The sequence below is a fragment of the Sparus aurata genome, chromosome 24, assembly GCF_900880675.1.
Source record: "Sparus aurata chromosome 24, fSpaAur1.1, whole genome shotgun sequence".
NCBI classification, from domain to species: domain Eukaryota; kingdom Metazoa; phylum Chordata; class Actinopteri; order Spariformes; family Sparidae; genus Sparus; species Sparus aurata.
In genome coordinates, this window is record NC_044210.1 from 4591697 (window position 1) to 4618934 (window position 27238).

General features: G+C 40.0%; 1 protein-coding gene across 8 annotated transcripts in view; it reads right to left on the reverse strand.

Moving 5' to 3' along the window:
- Window positions 1-292: 292 nt before the first annotated feature.
- atp11a (ATPase phospholipid transporting 11A) overlaps window positions 293-27238 on the reverse strand; it is a 57311-nt gene continuing 30365 nt past the window's right edge. The window contains exons 3-33 of one of the 8 annotated variants that reach the window (XM_030410041.1): window positions 27121-27210; window positions 26812-26892; window positions 26546-26653; window positions 25816-25944; window positions 24908-25011; window positions 24770-24817; window positions 24444-24508; window positions 24014-24095; window positions 22572-22722; window positions 22246-22443; window positions 21965-22078; window positions 21473-21532; window positions 21218-21384; window positions 20962-21033; window positions 20446-20519; window positions 20230-20333; window positions 18464-18645; window positions 17650-17901; window positions 17305-17482; window positions 17088-17190; window positions 15981-16126; window positions 15493-15552; window positions 15272-15399; window positions 14485-14620; window positions 13347-13370; window positions 10469-10534; window positions 10191-10294; window positions 9878-10043; window positions 5862-5989; window positions 4946-5025; window positions 293-2776 (exon numbers count right to left, since the gene is read on the reverse strand). In XM_030410041.1, coding sequence (XP_030265901.1) covers window positions 4974-5025; window positions 5862-5989; window positions 9878-10043; window positions 10191-10294; window positions 10469-10534; window positions 13347-13370; window positions 14485-14620; window positions 15272-15399; window positions 15493-15552; window positions 15981-16126; window positions 17088-17190; window positions 17305-17482; window positions 17650-17901; window positions 18464-18645; window positions 20230-20333; window positions 20446-20519; window positions 20962-21033; window positions 21218-21384; window positions 21473-21532; window positions 21965-22078; window positions 22246-22443; window positions 22572-22722; window positions 24014-24095; window positions 24444-24508; window positions 24770-24817; window positions 24908-25011; window positions 25816-25944; window positions 26546-26653; window positions 26812-26892; window positions 27121-27210 — 3372 coding nt within the window. In that variant the 3' untranslated portion in view covers window positions 293-2776; window positions 4946-4973. Of the gene's footprint in view, window positions 5990-7734; window positions 7839-8170; window positions 8265-9877; window positions 10044-10190; window positions 10295-10468; window positions 10535-13346; window positions 13371-14484; window positions 14621-15271; window positions 15400-15492; window positions 15553-15980; window positions 16127-17087; window positions 17191-17304; window positions 17483-17649; window positions 17902-18463; window positions 18646-20229; window positions 20334-20445; window positions 20520-20961; window positions 21034-21217; window positions 21385-21472; window positions 21533-21964; window positions 22079-22245; window positions 22444-22571; window positions 22723-24013; window positions 24096-24443; window positions 24509-24769; window positions 24818-24907; window positions 25012-25815; window positions 25945-26545; window positions 26654-26811; window positions 26893-27120; window positions 27211-27238 lie in introns of those variants that run through there. The other 7 variants (XM_030410040.1, XM_030410044.1, XM_030410043.1 and 4 more) reach the window with 7 other exon arrangements.

Consider the following 27238-nt stretch of genomic DNA (forward strand, 5'->3'; position numbering starts at 1 on the left):
TCAACACGTGTCGTTTGGGTGGATGGGGAATAAACGAGCGCGGGTTTGTGAGATGCAAACTCTCACAGCTCTACTCATTAAATGTCACTCTGTAGATCGGCTACTGACAAACTCTTCAGGTGCGTTTGATTTATCAACTCAGATCTTTCAAAGGGAAGGTGCAAACACGTCTGAAGTACTCTGCTGCATCCCTGTGGCTGATACGTGAAGCGCAGCTTTGAATATACTGATGACACTTAACTGTAGGTCATAAAGGGGGAGGGGGGGGGAAGAAAAATCACATTATTTCATGTTTTTATATTTTCCACTTCTGGCTTTTATTTTCAAGCAAATGTACAGGTGTTTGCCGTCGACAGCTACAGAAATGTTGGCAAAAACAAAACAAAAAAAAAACCAAGTACATCCTGATGACTCTTGTTAAAAACTGTATATAAAAAGACCCCAAAACTGTACATCCATCAACATAACTACACTTATATATGGTATATACTGCATTACTGAGTGTACAGCCGTGAATAGATACTGTTGGTAATGAGAAATAGAGAACACTAAACAATTACACATTTTAAAAGAGGAGGAGAACATTCTGTTTCAAGGCTGTCTGTTGCGGTGGACTTGAAAGATCGGGACAGTTGGGACGAGAGCGATTGGTTTACGGCGTGACCTTGAATGCGTCATTAATGGCATGGAAAGTTTCTACAGCGTCAGTGTCGACCATCAGACGAGACAGTTCAGTAACGGGGGGTGTAGCTGAGCGAACGCCACAGTAATCTCTTATTTTTTTTAAAATCTTTAAAACTACGCATACGTACTGGTCCAGTGTCGTTTCAGTCACAACTCCGTTTCGGTTGGTCCGATTACTCGTCTACATAAATAAGACACATAAAATACCGTCTCTAGAGAGTAAGAAAAAAAGAAAAAAAAAAAACGGTCTCTGACATACATAGAAAAAGCACTTATTTAACTGTGGTTATTTGTGATTTATTCATTAAATGGATGTAGATCCCACAGTCTTCTAATAACTCTTCAAAAGACGTGAAGGACCAGACTATCTCCTGGACAGATGACCTCACACAGAGAAAAGAGGAGTTATGGCAATAATTAGGACATTCGGATAATTCTACAAAAGATGCCTTTAAGTGCCAACATTTTCTGTCAGGTTTGATTTAGATGCCTAAGAACGAAAAAAATGAAGAATGAAAGCGTGTGTGTTCCCCCTTCTGAGAACGTCTTCATTGTGCCAATCCCACATCCAAAGCTGCTGGACATGGTCCGATAACCAGAGCTCACTCTGCCGTGTCCCACAGCAAAGAGCTTGTTTGGATTATAGATGAGATGCGGGTGAAAGACGAGGACGGCTGTATGGCTTGTGCTCTGAGGCCACATTTGTCGCTAGGGGAGTCATTTACATTCAAGGCAATACTTCCACTTTAGTTTGATCACATATTAATCACCATGTTACTCCTGTGATCATATCAGCCCTGTGCTCATACTGTATGAAATCATGTATACTGGCTCAATGAAGAGATATGACGCGTTAGCCACCTCTTCCTCTCCGGGAGCATTTCAGTAAACAATTACCACAACTAGTTTTTTTATGAGATGAGAAACATTGGTCAATTTCAGTACTGGCACGTGGAGTTTGTCATCAAAGCCTCTCCCTTGGAAAATGTAGATCAGAGATAAAACTGTTTGGTTTAAACCGCAGGATCCAACAAAAATAACGACCCATCGGCTTTACTGTTAATTTTATGTAAAAATGTACGCAACTTGATTTTTCGAGAATCAAATCTGACGTGTTGAAATAAAAGCAAACACACACAAAATATTACAATACATGCCGGTTTGCCATATTGATGGACTGCTGTGGATCTATGGAACAGAGCTGGAGGTCTTCAAGTTTTCCACCTCATTCAAACATAGTTTAAACACAACATCACATCGGACTGATATCTTTCCAGTGTGCTCCGACCACCGAGTGAGACCTTCACTCACTCAGTAAAAGGGAACTTTATACATTACACGTTGTAAAAAAAAAACAAAAAAGGTAATATAACATTTCACAGACATAAGCCCTTCTGGACATTTATAAAACATTTGGACTCAAAACAATAAAAAAAACAGATATTAAACATAAGTCTTTGAATGTTTTCGGTGCAAGAAGTAAAGAATTTTGTTCATCGAGTACTTGTCAGTTGTAATATTTCGTGCTGTATCGTTTTCATCTAACATTTGTAAGCATGAAAGCACTGGATATTCTTAAAGATTCGTCGGGACAATGTTCAGCCGTGTTAGCGGCGACAGAACCAGGTAAGCCGAAACATGATCTTTTCCTTTACCTTACCAAAGTGGTTTTTACGACAAGACCTAAAAACAGACTGTAAGCACAGCAATGTAACAACACAAAATAGAAAAGTGGACCTAAAGAAACATAACGCTGCAGCATCAAGAAAGAAAGAAAGCAAACGGCTGAGCAGAGACAGAGAATCTACCACAAGGCACCTAATGTAAAGCAGCTAAAAGTATCTCTAGCAGCAGCAGCAAGGCTTTGGTTCATAGAAGTACTGTTGAAAGTAGAGTACAAAACAGCTTTTCTACTCTTGTCTCCCAATGGTGGATGGAGTGATGGATGGATAGCGGAGAAGATGCAGAAAGGGACAGAGGGTGGTCATCAGACAGGTGGATGGAGGTGTCTGTCACAGAGGTAGGAAAACATCCACGTCCGCATCACTTCACCGGGGGGAAGGATGAGACAAAGACAAATACAGAGAGATAGCTAGGAAGAAAGAGAGAGGAGAATTGTCGAAACACATGTTGTCAAAACTTCGGCCGATCATTAAACTTGACTCAGGGCAAGTAGGGTTCACTGACAACAGCTTCATTTCACCATGCAGACCAGGGATCACGTGAAAAAGACCTTGATACAAGTTTCTGGCAGAATCTCCCGCTTAAAGGGATAGCTCGGGTCTTTGATTTTGGTTCGTATGACGTGCTTAACCCTACTCAGTATTTTACCAGCAGTAAATGACCGTCAGCTCTCCCCTGTGTGGAGAAGCAGAGCACTGCACTGCTGTTAATGGTATCGGCAGCAAGACATATTTTAGCCACCTAAAAAAAAAAGAAAAAAGATTTCCTTTTAAATGTGCGCTATACTTTGAACAGCTGACAGTCATCTACTGCAGGTCATACACTAACACATCAAAAGACCTGAGCTATCGCTTTAATTTACTGGTCAGGTAAGTGATCAATCATTTTCTAACTCGCGCAGCAAAATAAAGAGTGGCATCACCCTCTATACAGCACGTTAATAACTTTGATAAATCAGTTACTTATAAACATGCGAGTGTCCTGGAGCTAGCTGTTACCACCTGATTCCAGTCTGTATGCTAAACAAACCAGCTGCTAGCTCCAGCTACACACTGACTGCCCCAGACAATGAGTGGTATCTAGCTTTTCACTGAAGTCACGGCAAGACAGCGAAGAACCAGTGCACACTACGTAGGCCGAAACTGAGAAAATTAGTGCCAAATTGCCTTTGTGGCAAGTCTGAGGCTAAAAACTTCAGTTAGCCATCACAAGAAAACTGTACTTTAAAGCTGTTCCCTGTTTTCAAACAGAGTGATGTTTTCTGTGTGTATCAGGGGAGAAGAAGATGCTGCCTTCACTGTTTCCATGGACCTTTCAACTAAAAATGATGTGATAATCGTCAGGATGACTTCTGATGATTTATATTATTAAAGTATATCACCATTCAATATATTATTATTTATTATTATATGAATTTCAGTGTTTTTATTTTGTGTCATGCTTCAATGCGGTGCATGATACCTTGTTTGTGTTCAATGCAATTTGTTCCATTCAATGTTTTTTGTTTCTGCATGTCCAGGTTTAATGTTGGATTGAATTTGTCCATTTTTGTTGCTGTTGTAGTTTTTTTTTGTGTGTGTATTTGTTACTTAAGCTTCACTGAACGATGAGTCATGATTTCCTGATAAACCTTGGTGGACACGTTTCTGTGTTCTCCTTAATAAATGTGTCGGCGTATAAAGTCTTATTAGACTGTGCTTTCATTTAAGGCGTGTAGTATTTTGGGGTGCTCGATAGAATACTTTTGTACTAAGCTAAAAAAACCAGTATGTGATTAATTGAGGGTGGGAACATCTCACTTTATTAGCATCATTATTGTCATTGTTTTAATTCTTTGAACGTGAAACTACTTTGGTGTATACTTTATTGCACGTGGATTATGTCTTCCCAACTTTGAAAAAAACTTTTTTTTTAAAATCTCAATAAAAGAGATTATTGTTTAATAGATAGGGAGCATAATGACATCCACTTAATGCCGTATTGTCTCATTGTTTGTAAAAACACCAGATGTTTTACAGATCTTCTATAGATCACACTCTTACTATCTGGCATTGCAGTCTGACAATTTGCTTATGAAGGACGCCACGTTGTCTTTCTGTTTCTTTGGTTTATGGTCTGTGTGCAAGGTAAGGTGGTATTCACAAAGCATTAAGGCACAGCTAGGAAATGGTCAACATAGCCGTTTCTACTGGATTCTATCGCTAAAATAAAAAGCCATAAAAAAATCTCTGTAAAGTCTCTGTATATATATATATATATATATCATATAGATTGATTTAAGACGAAGGTCTACGGTTAAAGTGCTTTGAGACAATAAGACAGAAGGAGATCCTGCAGTGATGAACAGAACACACGCGCTAAACCAACTGCCAGCTATCAGCACAATTATACACACGCGTCTATCCCATCAAACACTCTACACTACCTACATGTTAGTTTGAAGCTTAAGTGTTGGATGTGGGGCTTAAGTCGGTCTATTTTTTTCTTTAAATACCTAATAGAGAATGACTACTTGAACAGGTAAAGACTAACTCAGATCCACTTCTCCAACACCTATGCATCACTACATCTTCCTTACAGTGCTGCAGCATCTGATCCCCAGAGTCCTAGGGGGTGTTTCGAGATAATAGGTTTGCACATAGGCAACACCAGTTAGTCCTGAAAGAGGCAGAGCAGACAGGCAGAGAGAAAAGACAGAAAAAAGGGGGTGGTAAGATGGAAGAAGAGAAAACGTTTGGTCAGAGAAGGTCCCGCTGCTTTTCATTGTCAGCAGCAGCAGCAGCAACGGTAGCAACAAAAGCAGCAACCTCTCGATCACATCACGATAATCAACATAACCGTTTCGTAAAAAGTCATATGAATCCTCAATAATTGGGATAAAGTACACTTCAGCTGCCGGCTAGGACAGGCAGACGTAAAGGGCAAGTGCACATATTTTCAGCGACACAAAAAGAAATCGAAGCTCTCGAGTCTGTTTGTTAGTTTTTGTGACTTCAACACGCTGAGCCCTTTGCATGTCGCGGCGGCGAGCGAGGCCCTGTAGGTGGAGTTCTTTCCAGAGCCGTCCCATAGTGCTCATGCCATACTTGGCTGCTGACTTGGGGACAGTTGTGAAGGTCACTTTCATTGTAATCCGTTACAGATGTATTAAACATATCTGCTTGTTAATTCCAGCTAGGTAACATAAATAAATGAGTTTCAGTTTGGGTAACTTTTCTCTCCAACTCTGCTAGCTTGTGACCTAGTCAACATCTGGACCGATAAATTGGAATTACAATTCTGTTGGGATCCGTGTATATGATATCAGATCATAAGAAAAGAGAAATGCCAACAAGATAAATCAGACTGAGGTCTCTGGCCCTGCCCCATTGTAGCCGCTTCCCTGCTTTGTGTGGCGGGTGCCATCAGCAAATCGGAGCAGGGGAGTGAAGGTGCAGTAGTCTGGCGTTTTTTGCCAGCGTGTGAACATGATTTTCTTGGTAAAGGCTTCAGACCTTCGAGGGTTTGGGGCGTTCCTTTGGGTGCCCGAGCCTCGCCGGTGGTGGCCAGCCTTAGACGGGGCGTGGAGAGACGCCAGGGGGGTGAACTCAGACAGATGGCCCTTGTAGAGTTTATCAGCATTCTGTACGAGGGTAGAGTGAAAAAAACAGAAGGGAACGTGTTACTTGTGGAGAACTGTAGAAAGCTCTCAGAGATCGGCTGGAGGCGAGACATGGAGAAGACATTGATATCCCAGCTGGCCACGGCTATATCTGACAAAAGATGCTATAGTAATATGCCAAACAAACTTCTTGGTTTAAAATGACATCAGTGGAACAGTAAACACCACAGGGACTGTTGGGTGCTAAATTCTTCTAATGCTGTAGCTCAGGTCATTCTCTAAAAGTAGAGATTAGAGAATGAGCGTCATCAAAAACATAAGGTCCAATTTGATCTGCTAGATGCATTGAGCTTTAAACAACAAACAAAAAAAGTAGAATATTATCTGATGTTTTATTTTGTGAGGTACAAATTCTCTGTTAATACGTGGGATCCAAAATATTTGTTTCTGATGGGCAAACTGAGCTACTGCACCAGACTTAGATTATAAAACACTGTCCTCTGTCAGTAACTTGATCCTGGAGACAATTCTGCCTTAGCAGACAAATCAATTGTTTCTATAATCTCATTAATAAAGTATCGCATTTCCTGTAATCTAATTGGCCGGCTGTGATGACGATGTCCTGTCCAACCCGTTCAGACACAAGCAATGCAGCATGACGAGCATAGAGAATTTGTAAAGAAATACAAACTGTAATGCCACAAACACCATAAAAAGAACCAAACCAAACCAAACCAAACCATGCCAATGAAAACAAATGACCGATAAACATGCAAGAATGTTCAGTCCCGATGTGAGCCAAGTTGTCTGGCCCTGGAGCAGCGGGAAATGTGTCACTAGCAGTGGAGGAATGTAACTAAGTACATTTACTCATGCACTGGACTTAAAATGGCAACAGACAGGTTTTCTGCTTCAGCCTTTCATTATGAAACTTGCCTTTTGTTGTTATTTGTGACTCTGAGGAAAACAAAAACAATCCAGTATCTTTGCAACAGCAAAGATATCTCTGCCAACAATAAAACCACTTGGAAACATTAAGGGGGAAAAAATTGTCTGTTGCCATTTTAAGTACAAAATGCGGTATTTGTATTTCCATTTTCTGCTACTTTAGACTTCACTATATTTATATGATACATTTAATTATTTGTTACTTTGCAGATTACACACTGCATCAAAGCCAAAGCATCACATTTTTTTAAATACATTTATTTTATCAATGATTGCAATAATTAGAAAAATTAGGAATATTGGTCGAATACAGTATATATGTACATACATGTAAATACAGTATATAAATAAGTTACTTTTACTTTTTACCTAATACTAAATTATATAAGACTTTTCCTCAAGTAACATTTATATATAGTTTTAACCAAAGTAACATTTTAAACACAAAATCTTTCACTTTCCTGAAGTGTGGCTTTTGGGTACTTTTTACAACATCGGTCACTAGAGGGCACCAGAGCTCAATGAAAAGAACCACCAAAAGCAAGCGCTTTATACAACACCTGTAGAACGTTTGGAACATTCCACTTTTAAAACCCTCACACACACACACACAAACCCATAAACACACTACAGCCCACGTGTTAGTCAGGTTCAACTCATAAATGTGAAATCTGTGAAAACACACACCACGGCAAAGAAAAGCATGGTGTTAACATCTCCCACCATTTTCAGCCCAACCATTGCACCCCCTCACTCTCCCTCTCCCGCTCTCTCTCACACACACACACACACACACAGTGGCAGGGTGTGTTTTTTACCGTGCTGAAGCCCTTTAGGTTTCTGTGACAGCGACTCCATCTAGTAAGGAGTCAGAACTGTGGTAGGCCATGGCCCGCTCAAACTCTCTATTATCTCTCACATGCTGTGGACACACACACACACACACACGCGCACATTCATTCACAGACAAACACATTAAGGATCTACCACATACATTGAAACACACATAGTGTAACGCTGATGTCACAAAAGAAAGAAGTCTGAATTTACATTACAGGCAGAGGAACACAATGAGTTTTGTTGTTGTCACTTGGCCTGTGTAAACCCAGACATGGATGCACTAGCATGCACATTAGACTGTTCGACAAAGACTCACCCCATGCAAAACAGTGGTAAGGAAAATGTAGCAAGATTTAAAACAAAAAAAAAAGGATTCTATACAAGTGAGAGACTGGAGGAAAGGCAGAGGGTCACCTCTAGGAGGGTTGGATTAGAAACTAAGTCTGCTGGAAGTCTGAGACAGCATAAAGATGGTAGAGGGCTCGGAGACAAGGCACCGACGCTTAGTCTGCCACAGAGAAGATAGAGGGAGGGTGAAGGGGTAAAAAGGGAGTACACAGAGAGGGAAGACTTAAAACTGTGAACATTGTCAAAATGCCACAAGAACAAAAGACATGAGAAGTTCATTTCAGAGGGTCGGAAAGACCTGGAAGGTTTTCAGGAAGTTGGTTATTAGCTATCCACAACCACAGTTATACAGTATGGAAGGTTAAGGGAACTATCAGGGCAGGTAGGAAGTTATACAGAAGGCTGTTCAGGTTGTTAGGAGGTAAAGTTCAAACATCACCACAAACAGTTTGAAAACAAGCACATTTAACAGGCACACAGATACTTTTGTGACAGATTTTCTCAATACCACACAGAACAGCAACCGATCCAACCATTTAATACAGTGTAATAAAACAGGTTTGGTGGAATATCCCCAGTTATCCATGTACTGCGCCGGCACCTATACAACAGTGCTTTTTTTCCGAGATACCAGAGCCAGGGGCAAGTGATTTTTTTTTTTCCCCCTCATGATTTTGTTAGCTTTTCTTATACAACTGCCAACACTCAATGTTATGTCATTAATAAAAGAACATATTTTTCAGAACAGAAGAGCCACTCCCAGCCTCTGTTGAGGAGCAAAATAACATCTACGATGGCTGCATTTGTAACTCTCCATTAATAAAATATTGTGAGTGTTTTTTGATAAAAAATGCATTCACCATCTCTCTATTCTTTGTTTTTTGGAAATGAAAAGGCACAGCACACAGACAGAGAGAGGCTTACTGACTTACATCCAGCAGAGCAGGGAGGTAACCAAAGCCAACGTACATCTGCTGACCCACAGTCACCGGTTAGACATTAGACACACTATATTATCACAGTAAAAGCGGCTCTGTGGAACTTGTGTTATTCTGGAATACAGCCGTTTGTTTATGTTAGTGGACTCCGTTTCTCAACTAATGTTAGCTACTGCTGCTCTCCATTAGTGGAGCGGAGAGAGGCACCGACAAGTTAAATCCTTCAGACCGTCGTGGAAAATCTAACCAGAGTCCTTCACAAAGAAAGAATCAGTACGTATAGCAACAGAGAAGGGAAGGTCTCATTTTACATCATGTTTACATTTTACGTCATGTTATAATCTGCTCACAAATTCCCAACAATTGAAATTGCTACAATTAATTACATAGACCCCCTTTAAAACACACTAAAATATATAAAGCTTAATTTAGACCAATATGTGTAGCTAAATTTGATTAAAAAAAAAATATTTGTAGTCAGAAGAATTCTTTTTTTTGTAGGAGATTTGATGACAATAAAAACAATACAGAATTGCTAACATGTTTATAAATGTTCAGTACAAATTAAGAAAGAAAAAAAAAAATATATATATATACCAATGAATGTAAATGAACGGTCTAAAAGGAATTCCGATTTACCTCCCTGAAATTTTACTTTCTAGGTGACTGTGTCTGATATAAAGCATAATTAGATATTTTTGAATAGATATAGATATAGATATAGATATGGTGGTATTGGTGAAAAAAATCCTACACAGCACACTTTTCTTAGTAATTTCTTAGTAATTCCGAATACTTAACAGACACTTAACAGTATATGTGTGTATGCACTCACCTGTATGCGTTCAGTAGTTGTGGGCCACAGTGCCCTCCAGATGACCTTTTTCACCACATCTGGCAGCAGACTTGCTGCAATTAGCAGGATTATGCTGAGCCAGGCTGGACCGCTGGATAACATCTGCATGAACACGTAGTACATCCTCTGATAGTTGAGGAAGGGCCTGGTGGAGAGGGGGAGGATAGGAGAAGAGAGAACAGAAAAGAACAGAGGAGAACGGCAGAGAACAGAAGAGAAAATTTTTAAATTCAGCCTATGGCAACTCTAGAGATCCAAATCAAATAAAATCCAAAAAACATTTTGTTTTTACCAGATGATTCCGCCCCACAGCAAAGAGAAGACCACAAAGAAAATCAGTGAGCCCCAGATGACAAAATGATTGATCCAAGTCCAGTAATGAGTATCTAGCGCCAACTAAAAGAGAGAGGTGAGAGATGAGACAGGAAACCTTCCAACTGTCACATTTCATTGCTTGCTTTAATGATTCCACTGAGGCTTAATCCAGCCCTGCTCGGGTGCTTCTGTGAGTGCAGACACTTTAAAGTCTGCACGTGTTGCTTCAGTATGTCTATGTCTCAGTATGGATACCTTGAATGTAACAGTGAAGACTAGAACAGTGAAGACCAGCGTCCCAAATGTCCAGTTTCCAAACATCTGCAGAGGCAAAGGGACAACAGATGCTGTTAGTGAAACATTTTTCACATAAAAAAGTTGAATTATGTTCTTTTGTTTAGTTTAAGCGCCAATCAGTGTGTACATACAGTTTTGCAGCTCATTCTGCAATGTCACGTCAATGTCCAATCAGATGGAAATGAAACAGATTCTGCCTAATTTAATACTTGTCTGTGTTAGAAAATAATGTTTACTAAATGCTTAAAGAAAGAGTTTACCATAAAAGATAAAAGAGTCATTATCTAGTCCCCCCCCATGCAGATAAAAAGTGAGGTTTAATAGTCAAACCATTTCTTTGGAGCTTCACAGCAAAACAGCATTGTAACTAAAGTAGCCTGAAGACTTTAGCTTTGGGTGTGAGTAGATAATGACAATTGACCATTTTGATTCTTGGGTGAACTCTTCCTTTAAATCCAGTCAGTCCACCTGGCGTTAACATAGATTACAGGTGAACTGACTGTAATCAGGTACATTTCAAATGCACTAAGGTCATGTGAGATCACTCTGCAGGCCTCGTGTCAACATGATACACAGAGATAAACTTGAGAGAATATATCCAAGGAACCAATCAATCAAACAGATGGCAGGGTGCTCAGACAGCAACATTCAGGTGAAGAATAGCTTGTCACATGGCTGATGGATGGTCAACAGGTGAGATGAGGTGTTTTAAAAAAAAAAAAAACAGAAAAATTGATGTGCATGTCAACCTGATAGGAAAACATTTTCACATTAAACGTGCTACCGTGTGTCGTTCATTAATGAACAAAAAATAATAAGTCATTTAAATGCCAACATGACGCAGGGCAACCTCCCCACTGCAATTTATATCGTGTCATTAGGCTTAGCAAGGAACATTTTTTGTGTTGCTGTGCTCTTATTGTAACTTAACCTGAACAACAAAATCTATTTTGTCTGTGGAGAAAAATTATTTAAAAGGCTCTTTGCTCTTTGTGACTGGAGGCTCTACGGTTGATGGAGTGAAATGTGGTCTTAATTTTAAAATATAATGTCACAGTGGTACTGAGATACTGTAAGCAAGATCCTATTGGCTGCAGCCATCTCTACAGTAAATGTCCCCTAGTAAATCACTTTCACTTGCCTTATAGTGCTTTAGAAGAAACATTCCTTGCCTTTCCTATCTATACCAAGATGTCATATTAAAAGCTACATAAAGAATATACATGTATTATGTAGAATAATTCAATTAGTATATTCAACACAATACACATATCAAGAGGTTTTAGCCTGTACTCTTTCCTACTATTCCAGAAAACATTACAATATATGCAGGAGAAAGAATGAAAGCTGCGATTAATGAGCAAATAAAGTACAAACGAAGATAAAGACAAGTCTGGAAAGATAAAAATGAAGCTTTTCCACCTGAATATGTGATGTTTTTCGTGTTGAAGTGATCATGACAAATGAGATGATGGAAGAAATGAGTTATCACATGCCTGGACTGTGGTCTTGTGGATAACATTGTAAGTTATAAGTGCCAAGGCAATGCCAGTGTTTTGCTAGCAAGAGTGTCAAATCAGAGAATCCAGTAAACAAAGCTTATTTTACTGTATGATAAATCACAGTCACCTAGAAAGTACATTAATCAGAAATGAGACAGGATCTTAACACAGAGTTGGATATTTAGATAAGTCTGATCTTATTTTCTAGCTGGCTCTGCCACAGAGGATATACGTTCGCCAAGGTAATACTGTTTGTTGATTGGTCAATACTGGCATATGTATATTAGCCACCTACAAGAAGGCACACCTAATAAAAAATAAATTAAAAAAAACAAACATTGTTTAGGTGTACCCTACATTTAAAAATGTTTCACGCTTTACATTCCTGTCAGACAGCCCTTTCCTCTGGCACTACATTCCATCAATCGTACAACTTCCTTATTCCTACACACAAGCGCAGCTGTGCCTGTCACGCACTGTAGCACGCTGCTGATCACCTGTTCTGGTTGGACTTTCAGCATCCATCTGAAAGCAATGTTAAGCTATAGTTTCAAAATATAGCATACACTTAAACGGAGAAATGTGTGTATAATTAGCTGGTGCTAAAATACATATTGCTGCTGGCACTGTCTCCAGTCATCAACTGCAGGTAATATACAGACTAGTGGCAATTACTTAAAAAACGTAGTAGTAGTAAATAGTTACACTTGAAAAATGGCCATCGTTAGAATTCAAAAGTACTGTTTAAATTTGTCCGACGCTCTCATATGCAAATGCACTTACAGTAGTTCACTTTTTCCTTTCTGTAAACATACCAGGAGCTTCAGTTTTGCTTCCTGTTGGATGCAAATATCATGCCCAACTACATGGCATCCCATTTGGACTCTATTTTTTTCTTTTCAAACAAACCTGTAAATAGTCCCCAATGGTTTAGAGAGTGACCACAAATGTGACAATGTTCTTCTGCTCTAAAAGGAGCACCATCAACTGAGGAAAATTAGATCAGAAAAATGGCTAAGTGTCTCAAATGTCATGTAATGGAAGGAGTGCAACTACTTTTTAATAATCCGGTGCTTTTAGCTAATGTTGGAACGCACACGTGCGCGCACACGCACACAAAATGATCACAGAATGTATGGTTAAGGAGTTTGATGACTACATGAGGCAGGTCACGACACGAAAGCCTACAGTTGGTGTGTCTACAGCAAGCACTGAGGGCTACACATGAGATGAACAGCAATGGGTGGTGGGTGGTTTGGTATCAGGCTGTGTGACGGGACCAAACTGGAAACTGAAACTAAGGAGAGGTGACAGAGAGACAGGGACAGGCTTACCATCTGTGTGTTGGTTGTCATTAGCTGGGAGGAGGAAAGAGAAGCAAAAAGAAAAAGCAACACAAAGGTAAGAGAAGAGGAAGAAGAAGAGGAGATGGCGAGAAGAAGAAAATCAAAATAAAAGAAAAAACACAACAGTTTTGTGGCTGGAGAAGAATAAAAAGTCAATGCATGAAGGAATAAAAGTAAAATCAAGCAACTTAAAGCAGTCCAAGAGGTTTTTCTGGGAGAATAACGCCGCTTGAAAATGAGAGGGAACAAATAGAGAATCACAGAGGAAGATGGTAGAAAACCCGCCATGCTGTCGTGGCTTGGATGCGTATGGGAGAATATCAGCTTTTAGACATGTAGACTGCAGGGGGAACAAACCACTCTCCCTCCTGAGACACAACTGCTCCAGTCAGTATCTAGAAAGTCTGGACTGAAAAATTCTATTTTTAATGGAAATCAAACAGTAGATTTTTTTTCATTTTCCAAAACTACAAGTAAGACTACCTTCAGTCTTGAGTTACAATACAATAATAACAAAAAACTAAAAGCCTGTCTGAGATCTGTCAAGTTAAGAAATCCCCTACCAGATCAGGTTTAATGTGTATTAAAGGGTTACTTCACCAATTTTACACATCAAATGACAAAAGTTGATACTGCTGGTTCTGCTGTAACACTGTTATAGGAATTCAATGCTAGAACAGTGGACTGCTTTTCAAAACCTGTCGCCTACATTGCCCAAAATGCAACTTGCAGCCACTGAGCGACATCACTGGAGGCAATTTATCCGATTGTATATAGCTTCCTTCCTTCTTTGGAGCCACAAAAGACTTTAAACTACTTTTTCTACGAATGCAAAAGGACTCCCGAGACATATAAAAACACTTAAATGTGAAAAGCTGTTAAAAAATCCAATGAAAAGCAGCTGATTTTTTATGCATTTTGTTGACAACTGAATCATGAAGGGCATGAACCTGCTGAAAAAATGTACAGTGTGCACTGAAGTGTGCAGCCTACAGTTTACTGCGCATTTGAATATCAATACTCCATGACACATTTGCACAATATTGGAAATAGACAAAAATGTCAATAATTCAGAAAATTCCTTTTGACTGAATAAAAGGGTCTACCACAGACACATGGATGTTACCTGTCCATTGCTGGTGAAGGTGGTGTTGTCAAACAGGAAGTATGCCCCAAAGAACATCACGATGGCATCATACACACCCAGGAGAGTCCAATATATGAAGATGGGCCACCGCAGCAAAGAGTTCTTAGCAATGTCTCTATGAAGACAAACAACATCACAGACAACATGTCTGACTCACGTTGACCACACTCTTATTTAACATTTTTCTGATCAATAATACACTTTGAGAGGACCTTAACAAGAATGGACTCTAATGAGATAATTTGATTACTCATAAATCTAATTTGGAATACTTCATGAACATATCACAGATACAGGTGCCTTATAAACACTAAAATACTAAATAACCTGAGAACATTTGTGTCGATACGTCCAGTGTGATTTTTGAGGGTCATAAGATTGCAAAGGGAGAAGTAGAATTAGAATGCTTCATCTTGTCATGTGAAACCATGAGTTTTCAATTTGGAAATATTTGAGCTTTGACCAAACTAAGCCCAATCCAATCAAGTTAAAGTGGGAGGTTCCTGCTCTCCGAGGCCTGACCTGAATGTATCCAGCAAACGTCTCCTTCGCATGGATGTAAAATCAATGAGAAATTGTTTATGCCTGCAGTTTATTAGTCAAATTGATTTAGTGTACTCTTTTGCTTTTTGTAATACTTAATCATCTGCTGTTAGTACGTAAACAATCCAATAGAGGGCATTATGACTGAGGACGTCTCAAATACTGAAACAGTTTGCAGGCGACAACATCAGCAGGTTGTACATCACGCATACACAGCACTAACCTATAGAGAGATGGGTCCTTCTTCAGGATGTCCATGTTAATATGCTGCTCTATGAGACTGTAGAGCAGGATGGGCAGCGAGGTGAAGCTGATGTTGTACAGAGTCAAGTAGGCTGTATCGTACAGCGGCTGGAGAGAAAGGAGCGTTTGATTCATTTCCTTGACGTTTTTCTCAGGAATATGGTCTACTTTGTGTCAGTAATTGTGTGTTTGTGTACCTACCTGTTGTGAGAACCCACAGAAGAACTGGTAGAGGAACTGGGGGAAGATGAAACAGACATTCTGGGAAGAGAAGGGAAAGGCATGAGAGGAGGCGGCAGGTAAGTGGTTGTAAAAGTGAATCAAATGTTTTTTTGTTGCAAATTCTTTCAAAAGCTTGCTGAGTAAAAAAAAAAATGTTCCCTTCTGAATCTATACAAGACAAAAAAGAAATTTGAGAGGCATTTAGGTAAGCTTACAAATTTGACTGTTAACATTGGATGTTTAATAATGGCTGTTGTATTACGACTCAAAAATGTGTAGGTACAAAATCAAAATCCAAATTTTTGTAAAAGTATCTAAAAATATAAAAATTACCACAACAAACTAAGCAAATGTAAAGTGACATGATTGTAACTTATTTACAGCCAGAAGAAACATACTGCTCGTATTAATACAAATGAAAATTAAATAAAGTCAAATACTGTGCATGAAATAAATGGACAGATTACCTTGTAGAAGAAGTATTGCACGAGTTCAGAGATGCGTATGTAGTAATAGTGTCCGTGGACGAGCAGCATTTTCTTGAGGTGTTTGAACTTCGGGATGGCATAGTCACTGTTTCTCGCTGCCTGACGACCTTCCTTACCCATAATACCTGCATGGACAGAAAAAGGTTGGACATAATCTAATACATGAACAGCATTTTAACAGTGTGTGAGGAGAAAGTGTTGACATTCAGCTTTAAATGTGGTCCTTTTGATGCTTTAACACAACAACTTAAGAAGACAAAGATCCTAAACACAAAACCAAGTCATTTTAATAGCCAAGCAATCATTATTCTTGATTTTCCCTTGGTGTTACTTAACCTCTTTCAAACCAGACTGAAGTTATTGCAAACAAATAGTGACTTTTTGAAAAACTGTATATCTCCTTAACATGGGGTACTGTGTATAAAAAGGGCTGCAATTCTTTCATTGGGCAGCTTTGGTTCATTGCACCAGCTATATGCAATTTCTCTCTTATTTAGGGCAGCATTTCAAAGTCGTCACTTAACGATATATTAACGGACATAGTTTGATACTAATGCTGTGTTAATGTTTGGTAGCACCAGAGACCTTTAGTTAATCTGAACTACTCTTGTGTAAATTCTGAATTTACCAAAATATTGTTGCATAAAAGGACATTTTCACTTCCTTTGGCCAATCAATAAAAACACTATTTTGTATGTCTGTTTTTACCGTGTTGTCTCCCATGCTAAATTTCAACACTCTCCAATAACAAAGAGGCTAATTGCTAAAAATGGCTAACTTTAATCACCAAACAACAACAAAAAGATACTTAAACAAGGACAAAGCATAATGATTAGGTGATTATTATGGGTATACAACATTACGGTGCAGCTAGTGCAAAATAACAGTGACACCGATTGGTGAAACTGTCAACCACAACATAGGGTTATATAATGGTACCATATTATTATTTAAATGTTCGACGCACTGGTGCAACCCAGTGATGATGTGAATTAAGGCTGAGTAAGTTGAGGAAATTGAGGTCATTTTAGCATGTAGCATGTGAGTGTCAAGGTGCAGGATGTAAAAACTTGTCAGACTACTAACCGATGCCAACGTGGGCCTCCAGGATCATGCTGACATCATTAGCTCCATCTCCAATAGCTAGCGTGATCGGGTGCTCCTTGGAGGCTTTGATCAGTTTCACGATCTAGAAATACAAAAAAAAAAACAATCACTCACTCTGATTGTCGTCTATTTCTTTCACGCACTCCTGTCCTGCAAGTTAAAAGAGATCACAGATGCCGGCTGTCATCTGTTGTACCTGAGCCTTCTGGAGTGGCGCCATTCGACAGCAGAGCACAGCGCTGCAGTTGCGGCAAATTTCCAGGAAGATCTCTTTGTAGTTCCCTGAGTTTGAATCCTCGTGAGAGGGCCTCAGCACAGCAGAGAGGGTAGCTCCATCAATGATTAGACCATAATCAGTGCAGTCACCTGATAAACTGGACAAACAAAAAACCTTTTAAATACTAGTCTGTACAGCAACTTCCTTATGGTTCAATAAGTACATATATTGCTCAATCCAGGAGTCACATAAAATCTTAGAAGTCCGCGTCAAGGTTGACATGCTAGTAATCTATGACTATCTCTCACAAAAACACACACACACCCAGAGAAGGTGTCCCTGGTCATGCCTCCGTGCTGCCTCAGGACAGTCCTACTCAGGTCAAACAGGACATCGTGAAGGCTCTGCTCCTCAGTGCGTTTGGTAGTCAGCTCCAGGATCTGGGTGTTGCGGTGAAACAGCTTGCTGGCATAGCAAGTTGCGGCCGCCGTCTCCATCTTGTCACCAGTCAGCACCCAAACCTTCATACCTGCCTTGTGGAGAGACTCAATGGTGTCTGCTGCCTTTTCCTGTAGCCTGTCATGTGTAAGTGAAGGGAAACACAGACAAAGAAAGAAGCACATTTTAGTGTTCTGTAAATATGTACTGGGGGGAAGCATGGACATTTAGGGTGTTTTCACACTTGGTGCCTTTCAGTCCCCAAAGCGGACTCAGATTGATCACTCTGCATCTTTTGCGTATATGTGAAGAGAACTCAGATCCCTCTGAGGTGAACCATACACAAAGCGCTCCAGGTTTACTTCATCCTCTGTGAGGAGGAAATTGCATATAACTAGATATGCAGTGAAGAACACATTAACGGCATCTGTCTATAAGGCACAGAAGAACAAGATTTTAGATTTTCCTCCAATTTTCTGTTCATATGTAGTCAAGTCCTCTCTCAAACAAACTGAGAATGTGAACAGAAAAATAGTCTCTTTCCTGTCAGTCCACTTTAGGAGAACTGACTGCAGTTCACTTAAAAAGGACTTTATGTGAAAACACGCTTTGATCCAAAAAGTGTAAACATAATAATAGACCAAAAAGACTAGATGTCTATATGATGAGAAGGAAAAATGTCCTTTAAGAGATCATTCACCTGTCCTCCACAGCAGTGGCTCCCAGCAGTATCAGGTCTTTCTCGATGAGGTCATAGGCCTCAGCCAGTCGTTTGTCTCGGTCCTGTAATGCCAACTTGGCTCCATTCAGCAGCTGGCAAACCTCCTGGTACTGTTCTTGACTCAGAGGCCGATAGGCAACACAAAGTGTCCTCAGACCCTCCTGGCATGAGATTCAAACAGGTTAAACTGGTATATCAAGAGAGAATCGATAGAGAAGAGAGCTTTTTTTGGTTGGTATACCATTTGTTCAAATAAGAAAATGAAAAAAAAGATTAATCATTTTATTATTTGTTTATGAATGTGCTATAAAAATCCTTAGTTTTTTCGTTCTTTTATTAGTAGTTTAATAGTAAACATACCTAACATACAGCTCATTTACTGCCATCAACAGAGCAGTGTATGAGCCAGACCTACTGTGTGTGTCAGTAATGCCATAACAAATAACTTCTGGGTCACACAAGTCAGAGAAATCAAATATCAAAATCAAATTCTGCCAATGGCCTGTCTTTTTTAATGTTCTAATTTTGATCTGAGCATAAACTCAAAAGTCAAAAAAACAAAGCGTTATTTGGTTTTTGTATGACATTCATAAACATTAAAGAAATAACAAATAATGTCCTTTTCCAATTTTGGATTCTCAACTAAATATCACATGAAAGAATTATACTTTTCTGAATAAACAGCAAAATAGAGATATTTATTTAGACCCTGGGGCTTGAATGTAAGTGTTGTGTGAGGGCAGCAACTGCTCTGTCTTTTAGATTCTCACAGTACAACACCCACCACAGATCTCTGTGTACACTGAAAGCTACGATTTATCAACAGCTGCAACCACAACGGGTGAGGTTTTACTGAGCTGGTTTCCACTGCCAGTTCAACCCACTTCATTGAGTATTTTCTTTATGGGTAAACTGCAGTAGAAGCTTTATCCTTTAACAGCTTTATCAGCCTGTGATATTCAGTTCTGCAGTTTTGCATATTCACTTTTGTTATGCGGTTATTATGTCTATTTCCTCTCAGCCTGCCTACTTCTACGTCAGTTGGTTATTTCCTACATTTCAAACACATTTAAATTCCCACGCTACTGAAAAATCTAAAGGGGTTTTTCACACCTCCCTGACAACCATCTACCTGCAAAGCAAAGCATTCTAAAAAGCAGCAGCTGATGTTGGCTATTTCCATGTTGTTTTTGATTAGCCAATGCCAGGCGGCTACACCCAGAAGTTCAACACAGTGAACCTGGGTGACTGAACGGCAGAGAAAATCTGTGGGCGGTCACGTGGGAGACAAACGCTTCTTAGTCCAATCACCATGGTCAAAACTGCTTACCACTCCTAAACCACTTAAGTGTTTTACGGTGGATTCTTTCTTTGGTGTGGATTGTTCTTTCACAGATGTTGTCCCAACAGACAGCAGGACTGAAGGGATGAGAATAATGACTGCATGCTAATCAACTACAGTGTCTCTCATATAACAGGGAAAACAGACGGGGCCATTTGGTTTGTTAGGAGCCACACTGGACCCTTTATGGAAAAGCACAGAACAACAGTTTGATGGAAAAGGGCCATGTGGTAACCATGGACACCGCGGTGACAATGTGGTGTATCTTTGGAAACCAATGAAATCACACGATCTGAAACTCTGAATCATGGGACAAATGTTCCGCGGGTGACATACTTTCTGTGTTTTCTATTCATGAGAATCGTGCGTGTGCGTCCGTGTGTGCGCGCGTGCTTGCGCTCACCACTGCATTGTGCTCCACCCGTGCTTTAATTTGATCCACTTTGCCTGATATAACCCTGGGGAAGATGGCGGAGTCTGCACCTTTACAGAACAGATAGAGCCTTCCTTCTCACACACACACACAGCAAAAAAAGAAGATGGGGAAAGTGTATAAGAGGAAAACCATACATACAAACGTAATCATATGAATGCATTGTAACAATTTGGCGTGTATTACCACTGCTGGATCTGACAATGACACTCATCCTCCGTCTGACTGAGTCGAATGTCAAAACCTCCAGCAGCTCGAACCTGATATATTAACAAAACACAGACCCAACACAGCAGAGTTCAGTAAACAAAGGATCCGACTCTCTAATCAAAATATAGATGGTCAGTGATGATCACAACAACTCTCATCTCTGTTCATCACTGTTCTGTATTTAAACTTACAGCCAGTAACTAGGCTACTCCTACTTGCTGCAGCAGTGACCTAATATAATAGTAATACACGTACACATGCAGCGCAGATCAACCCCAAACACTGCTCTAAATTCATAGACTGGCCACAAAGATACATAATGTCATTAGAGGTGTGTGTTAAATAAAAAAAAGCACAAAAATAAGTATTAACTTATAAACACAGTATTATATCTGCTAGAAATAACTTCTTAAATGAATAAAAAGTTGATAGGAAAAATGCTGCAGGGGGGGTAGAAAGAAAAGCAATATTGTTTAAAAGGGACACACTCACCTCTCAATCTCATCCTCTCTATTTAAGATCTCCATGTGACTGTCCTTGAGCCTCAGATAGGTAAAACCGAGCCTACGGCACAGGACAAAGTGCCATTATTGGATATGAAGTGAATGACCTGACTGACTGCGTCTGTTGTATGAGTGAAAAAAGAGACACAACCTAAATCTTTTTAAACGGTGTGTGAGTGCAGGTAGCTTCATTCACAAATTCAACAGTCGGATTGTCAGTGTATGTCTGTGTGTGCATGCTCCACCTCTTCATGCCCTCCACCAGTGCCACCTCGTCTGGAGATGAGGAGATGTAAAAGGAAGTGGACTTTCCCTGGTGGATGCCATGCTTGATGCCATCGACCGTCTCCTCCTCCTTCACCTGCACCGTGTGGCACAAACACAGCGCCCGGAAAAACAGCTCCTCGTGCTCCTGTGGTGGACGGCAAAATACTGTTACTATAATACATGCGCGCGCACACACACACACACACACACACACACAAAGAGGCTAAACTCACCCTGGCATCAGGACCTGGTGATGTGTCGATCATGTCCATACTGGCTGCACCAGGCATCACCTAGCAACAACACAATTTAAGTACATTAAATACGATAGAGATATAAAACATGATTCATTCACAATTCCAACATATAGAATATACAAAAAAAAAAGAGCATAAAATATACAGTATATTTACTGGGTGGGAACAAACAAAAATGAATGGAACAGTGTCCGATATTAACTTTAGGACTCAACGGCCAGTGTGGCTCAGATGGAAAGATTGTGAATGTATATATCTTTGGTATGACTTTAGTATTTGATTATTTAAAAAATCCTGCTGAACAAAAAGTACACTTTGGAGAAAAAAAAAAAAAAAATGGAATGGAATTTAAAAATAATTCTATGGAGAATTGAATTGGAAATATATATATTTATACAACATTCGTGGTCTGTTCTGCTTAACGTCAGCAAAATCCACTGTATATAAATCCATTCATTCTTCAGTTACCTGTCCGTTACAGATGACATGAGGTACATAAACGTGTCCATCCACGCAGCACTCTATGAACTCCATGTTGTTCTCTGTCAGAGTGCCTGTCTTGTCTGTAAACACATACTCCACCTGGAAATAGAGTATGATTAGCTTTGCCGCAGGATAATGTGTGTGTGTTTATCTCACAATTTACATCTAATTGAATGTTTTCCGAGTCCATTCATAGCAGTTCTTATTTTTCATTTCTAACTGACTTCACTGTACAGCACAGTAATGTAAATAGTGCTCGTTGCTACCTGTCCCAGTTCCTCGTTCAGGTCTGACGTGTTGACCATAGCTCTCTCTCCCAACTCCTCGTCAAACATCTCATCATCCCACATGATAAAATAGGAGCCCAGGAACTTTTGCATCTCCACCGTGACATACATGGAGACGGGAATGATGTAGTTGAAAAGAACCATGAAGGCCAGGAAGTCTGTGAACGCCCTGATCACCTGGGGAAGAGGAGGAGGAGGAGGAGGAGGAGGAGGAGGAGAAAGGCAAAATGAGAATGTATGAGAAGGCAAAGCATGGATGAAGATGACCTCTTTCCAGAGTGAGGGACTGTAATGAGTAGACTCACGATATGTCTCTGTCTCTCTGTTTCAGTCCTTTCGTTGTACCAGGGCTCATCTCTGTTAGGGTCGGCCTGCCACACATACTTCATCACCGTGTTGACGATGGCCTTACTGATGAGGATGCACAGGTAGACCACCAGATAGGCATTCATTGACCTACAAGGGGAGACAGCAAGAAATATACTAAATACTGGTGTCAATGTGGACTACTACATTAGACAGCAGAACTGTGAACAAAAAATATCAATGTGTGACAATCTATTATTATTTAAAGAAACAGTTCGCTCAAAAATAAAAATTCAATCATTATCTACTCGTCCACATAACCATTGAAAGTTGATAACCGCAAACATATATACATTTGAAAATAGTTTCATAGAGAGTTTTCCAAGCCCCTGGATACCTAAGATCCCAAATTGTCAATGATTGAGATGAAAGCATTATGCCCTTCAAGACCGGTACAAATTCACTTGGAGATTTAAGAAACGTGGCTTGTGCCTGAGAATAATTTTCACCTTGGGGCTTTCCGTAGCTGTACAAACTGTGAGTCAGTCTCTGCTCGTAAGTACTACTGCAAACCCATTGTGTCGTTTCCTGTAAAAAGAGTCAGGTAGGGATGCACTTGTCAGGGATATTGACAGTAGCCAACCTGCCCGACCATGAGTTCCCAGTGGACAGGGTCGATTGAGTGATTAGAGGGCTTGAAGAACGGAATACAGTACCGAGGTGGTTTTCTTTCCATGTATGGCTTCCAGCAACCCTGTTATTGGTTATCTCATAGGACTGCTAATGCTAGCTACATGACTAAATGAGCAAGCGGTAACTGCCTACCAGCTCATAAAGTCTGAGAGCAAAGAATTCACTTCTGAGGTGGTTTACAAACTGGCCGCAGTTAGTCTCATAGTTTGTCTCCGGTTCTGACGATGGTGTGTTCATTGAAGCCCAGTACAGCCACACTTCATACCTCATCAGGAAAATTCACACATCATTGAGGCAAACCAGAACAAAATGTTTTATTTTTCCAATTCTGGAAATGGCTTCTGAAACATACCAATCTCCCCTTGAGGATCAATGAAGTATTTCTGATTTTGATTCTGATTAACACTAAAAAAAAAATGTACCAAGTGTAAATGTAATCCACCTACAGTCAGTCAGATCTACAGGCCATCTGGATATAAGACACATGTCAACGCCAGATGGAAAGAAAGTGATCCAGTAAGCACAGTAAGCCAAAGACACAAGGACTCTCAGTCAGTAAATAATGAAGAAATGCAGAGATGAATGAAGGGATGGATGAAAAAATACTAATTATTTAAGCTGGCTGTCAGTGAAAAAAGGGATGCTGCCAAAGACTGTGTAACATGCACAGGGATGTCAGTTAATGCGTGTTCTCCTACTGGCTGGTTTATAATTTCTAAATTAAAATGAACGAGAGAGATGAACTTACTTTTCCACTGCAGATCGTTTCTGAGACTTCGACTGGTAGTTGAGAGCCATCTTGGTTTCCATGCCAGTGTAGATGGCAACCGCTAAAGGGAGGGGAGAGCGTTAATACTTGACCAGTAGTTTCACAAAACAAACTTAGCTCACGGTCCATTTACTAGCTTTTCCAGAGCGTTCAATCACATCTCTCAGTCTTTGTCACCGAATGGTATTTTTTTTTTAGTTTTCATGGAGATCTACAGTATGTAACTATGTACAAGCACTTGTTATCACATAACCCAAACTTTCATACTTGGATCAACTGATGACAACTGAGCAACTCATTCACTGAGGAAGATAGTGAGAGGCAGCTGAAAGCTCCAGGAAATCCCTGTAAACAGACCTTTTTTTTTTTTTAGACTTCAATTATATTAGCATATTTGACGTGACGTTACCATAAATGAACTCTGTGTTCTTGAGTGTGGCTCCTCGGAGCAGCAAGTTCTCTGATCCTAAAGGCCTGCAAACATGCATCAAGTCATTATTCAGACTGTGTCATCACTCTGATTGTGTAGGTGTTCTTGCCGTATTCTTTTTCAAGTCCTGGCTATGAACAGTCATTGAACTGAACAACCATTCCTATTTTAGTATACATGATGGAAACCAATTTCTGGACTGATTCTGAGTAAACTCTGTAACTCAGATTTAGTTGATTGATTAGTTGATTCCCTGATCCTCAAAGGTGATCATATTCCTGTGATATGTTAGGGCTTCAGGTTACCTGGCGACTGGCTCGCTGTCCATGTAAAAGTTGATGCGGCCAACAAACCTGTGTAAGAGGGAGGTAACAGGAAAGAAGTGAGACATGTATCTGAGTGTGTTTTCTAGTTTTGTGCATGTGTATGTGTGTTGTACTGACTTGTACAGGTCCGGCTGTGGTTGTTCACATTCTATTGTAGCGTGGATGGAGTCAATTTCCTGTTCTGTATTGTAAGCTTTGGTGTCCTGAACTGCGTAGTATGTCTAGGAGGGGAGGAGGGAAGATGAATGGAGAGGAAGCAGAAAATGGATGAGTAAATAAAGGAGAGGAAGAGGGAGGGAAGGGCAGACAAGACACAAAAGCAAAAAGGCAAAAGCAAAAAAAGGAGAAAATGAAAGAGGATTTGGGGAGATGGGAGGAAGGAATGGTGGTGTGGTGTTGATTGAGGGAGGGATGTAGGGAGTGTGAATGGGAATAGGAGCGTGAAAAAGGAGTGGATGGAGAAACAGAGGTGGGCGAGAGAATCACAGACACAGAGAGTATATAATCTAGTTTAAATACAATGCATATTCATATATAACCAATCAGTGTTTGTTTACAATAACTTCCGTGAACAAAACCCCTGTGTCATGTGGCTTTTGTGTACAATCTCATTCACCACCGAATCATCAGACATAATGTTGGCAAAGTATCTTTCCGCAAAACTACAAACAAGTTTAAACTAAGAGTTTGTTTAAGTTCTGTTACCACAACGCTGTGCTCCAGCTAGGTTTAGACACAAAAAGCACTTGGTTGGAATTAGGAAGTTTTGGCCAAAAAAAATGTCTGGAAATTGTCCCATGGTATCCAGTGGTGTCACTCTTAAACATTACAGTTACAGCTCAAAATGGGAACAGACATATACCGTTATGTTTGCCGCTTTTACCCATATCAAATCTGAGAAACGTTAAATGTACCATGAAGAATTAAGACCTTTGTAATGAAATCTGACAGCCATAAAAAGTAAAAAACTGCCAGGTTGGATAAAGTGAACCAACTATCCTGTACGTTATTAAACACATACGCACCTTGTGGCTGCTCTCTCCGTCCAGACTGGCTGTAGTGACGAAGCAGGTCCCATCGTCTCGAGACGAGGACAGAAGAATGAGGTCGCACGGGAAACTCTCATCTTCTTTCACCAGGACAACATCTCCAACCTGAGACACAGAGAGAGGAGGCAGCATAGCGTCAAATGTGTGTGCACCCTTCGCATTTCTTTAGTTGAGATTACTAAATGATTTAACGAGGGATAAAAGATTGGATACATTAATGCATCACAGCTACTCAGTGTCCAATGGGGCCTGGACGAAAAACAACAACCCTACTGTAGATGTACAGTCTTTTAGGGTATCATGTCACTCATCATGTTTGCATTAGTAGAAAACAACTTAGCGATGCTGTTCGCCAAGCTAACCTTCTCGCCTTTAAAGAACCACTCAAGATCAGCTAACAGTCACAAATATTTGCTCTCTCACAGGACTGCTGATGCTGTAACAGATCCTCTGTCAGATATTCTAGCTGCTATTTCACTCTCTCAGTATATTACATAACATATATTATTGTTACCGCTAAAAGCTAAACTGCATTCAATACACACACAAATAAACACACACTTACAGACACAGTTTGGTCTCTGGAAAATCCCTTGGCATGAGCCCATAAAACAAATGCACCAGTGTTCTGTTCATGTTATATGGGGTGAGAATGAGTTTTCCCATTTACACACACACATAGACACAAACTCACACCATCACATACCCTGAGCTTGCGACTTTGTTTGCGGACCACCTTCCCATGTTGCACCACGTGGACAGGACACTGGTTGACAGAGTTGTCTGCTTTGTGTCTCAGCCAGTCCTCATAACCCTGACAAAGAGAAAAAGAAGCAGAGATGTGAATGTGTATGAGTGTGTGTGCGTGTGTGTGTGTGTGTAGGTTTTGCCAGAGGTATAGTGTTTAATGTCACTGCCAATACAGCTAAGTGAAGTGAAAGTAAACTGGTCATGAAAACGTGCAGGTCTCACCTGTTTAATGGCAGTGACTGTGATGACAAAGAAGAGCGGCAGTCCACTGGTAATCGGACTGGTGGGAGTGTCAATAATCAACTGAAGTACATCAAAGAAACAGAGAATTAAATGACAGACAGACAGAGCACTAAATAATCTAACCTTTACAGGTCTCTACATGGAGCTAATATCAAGTACAAAGATACTGATGGAGTAAATCTCCTCTTTACAAACAAGTAATGGCTCTTTTACAGAAACAATAGCAGAAAAAAATATTATCTAAAAATTCTGTAAATCGCGTAAAAGTAAATGGAAAAAGCTTTTTACCTGAACCAGAAATATGATGAGGAAGTAGAAGTTAGCCACTCTCCTGAACTGCTCAAACATATTCTTGGGGATGAAGTTCCAAAACGTGTACTGTAAACATGAGACAGTTAACATTTTA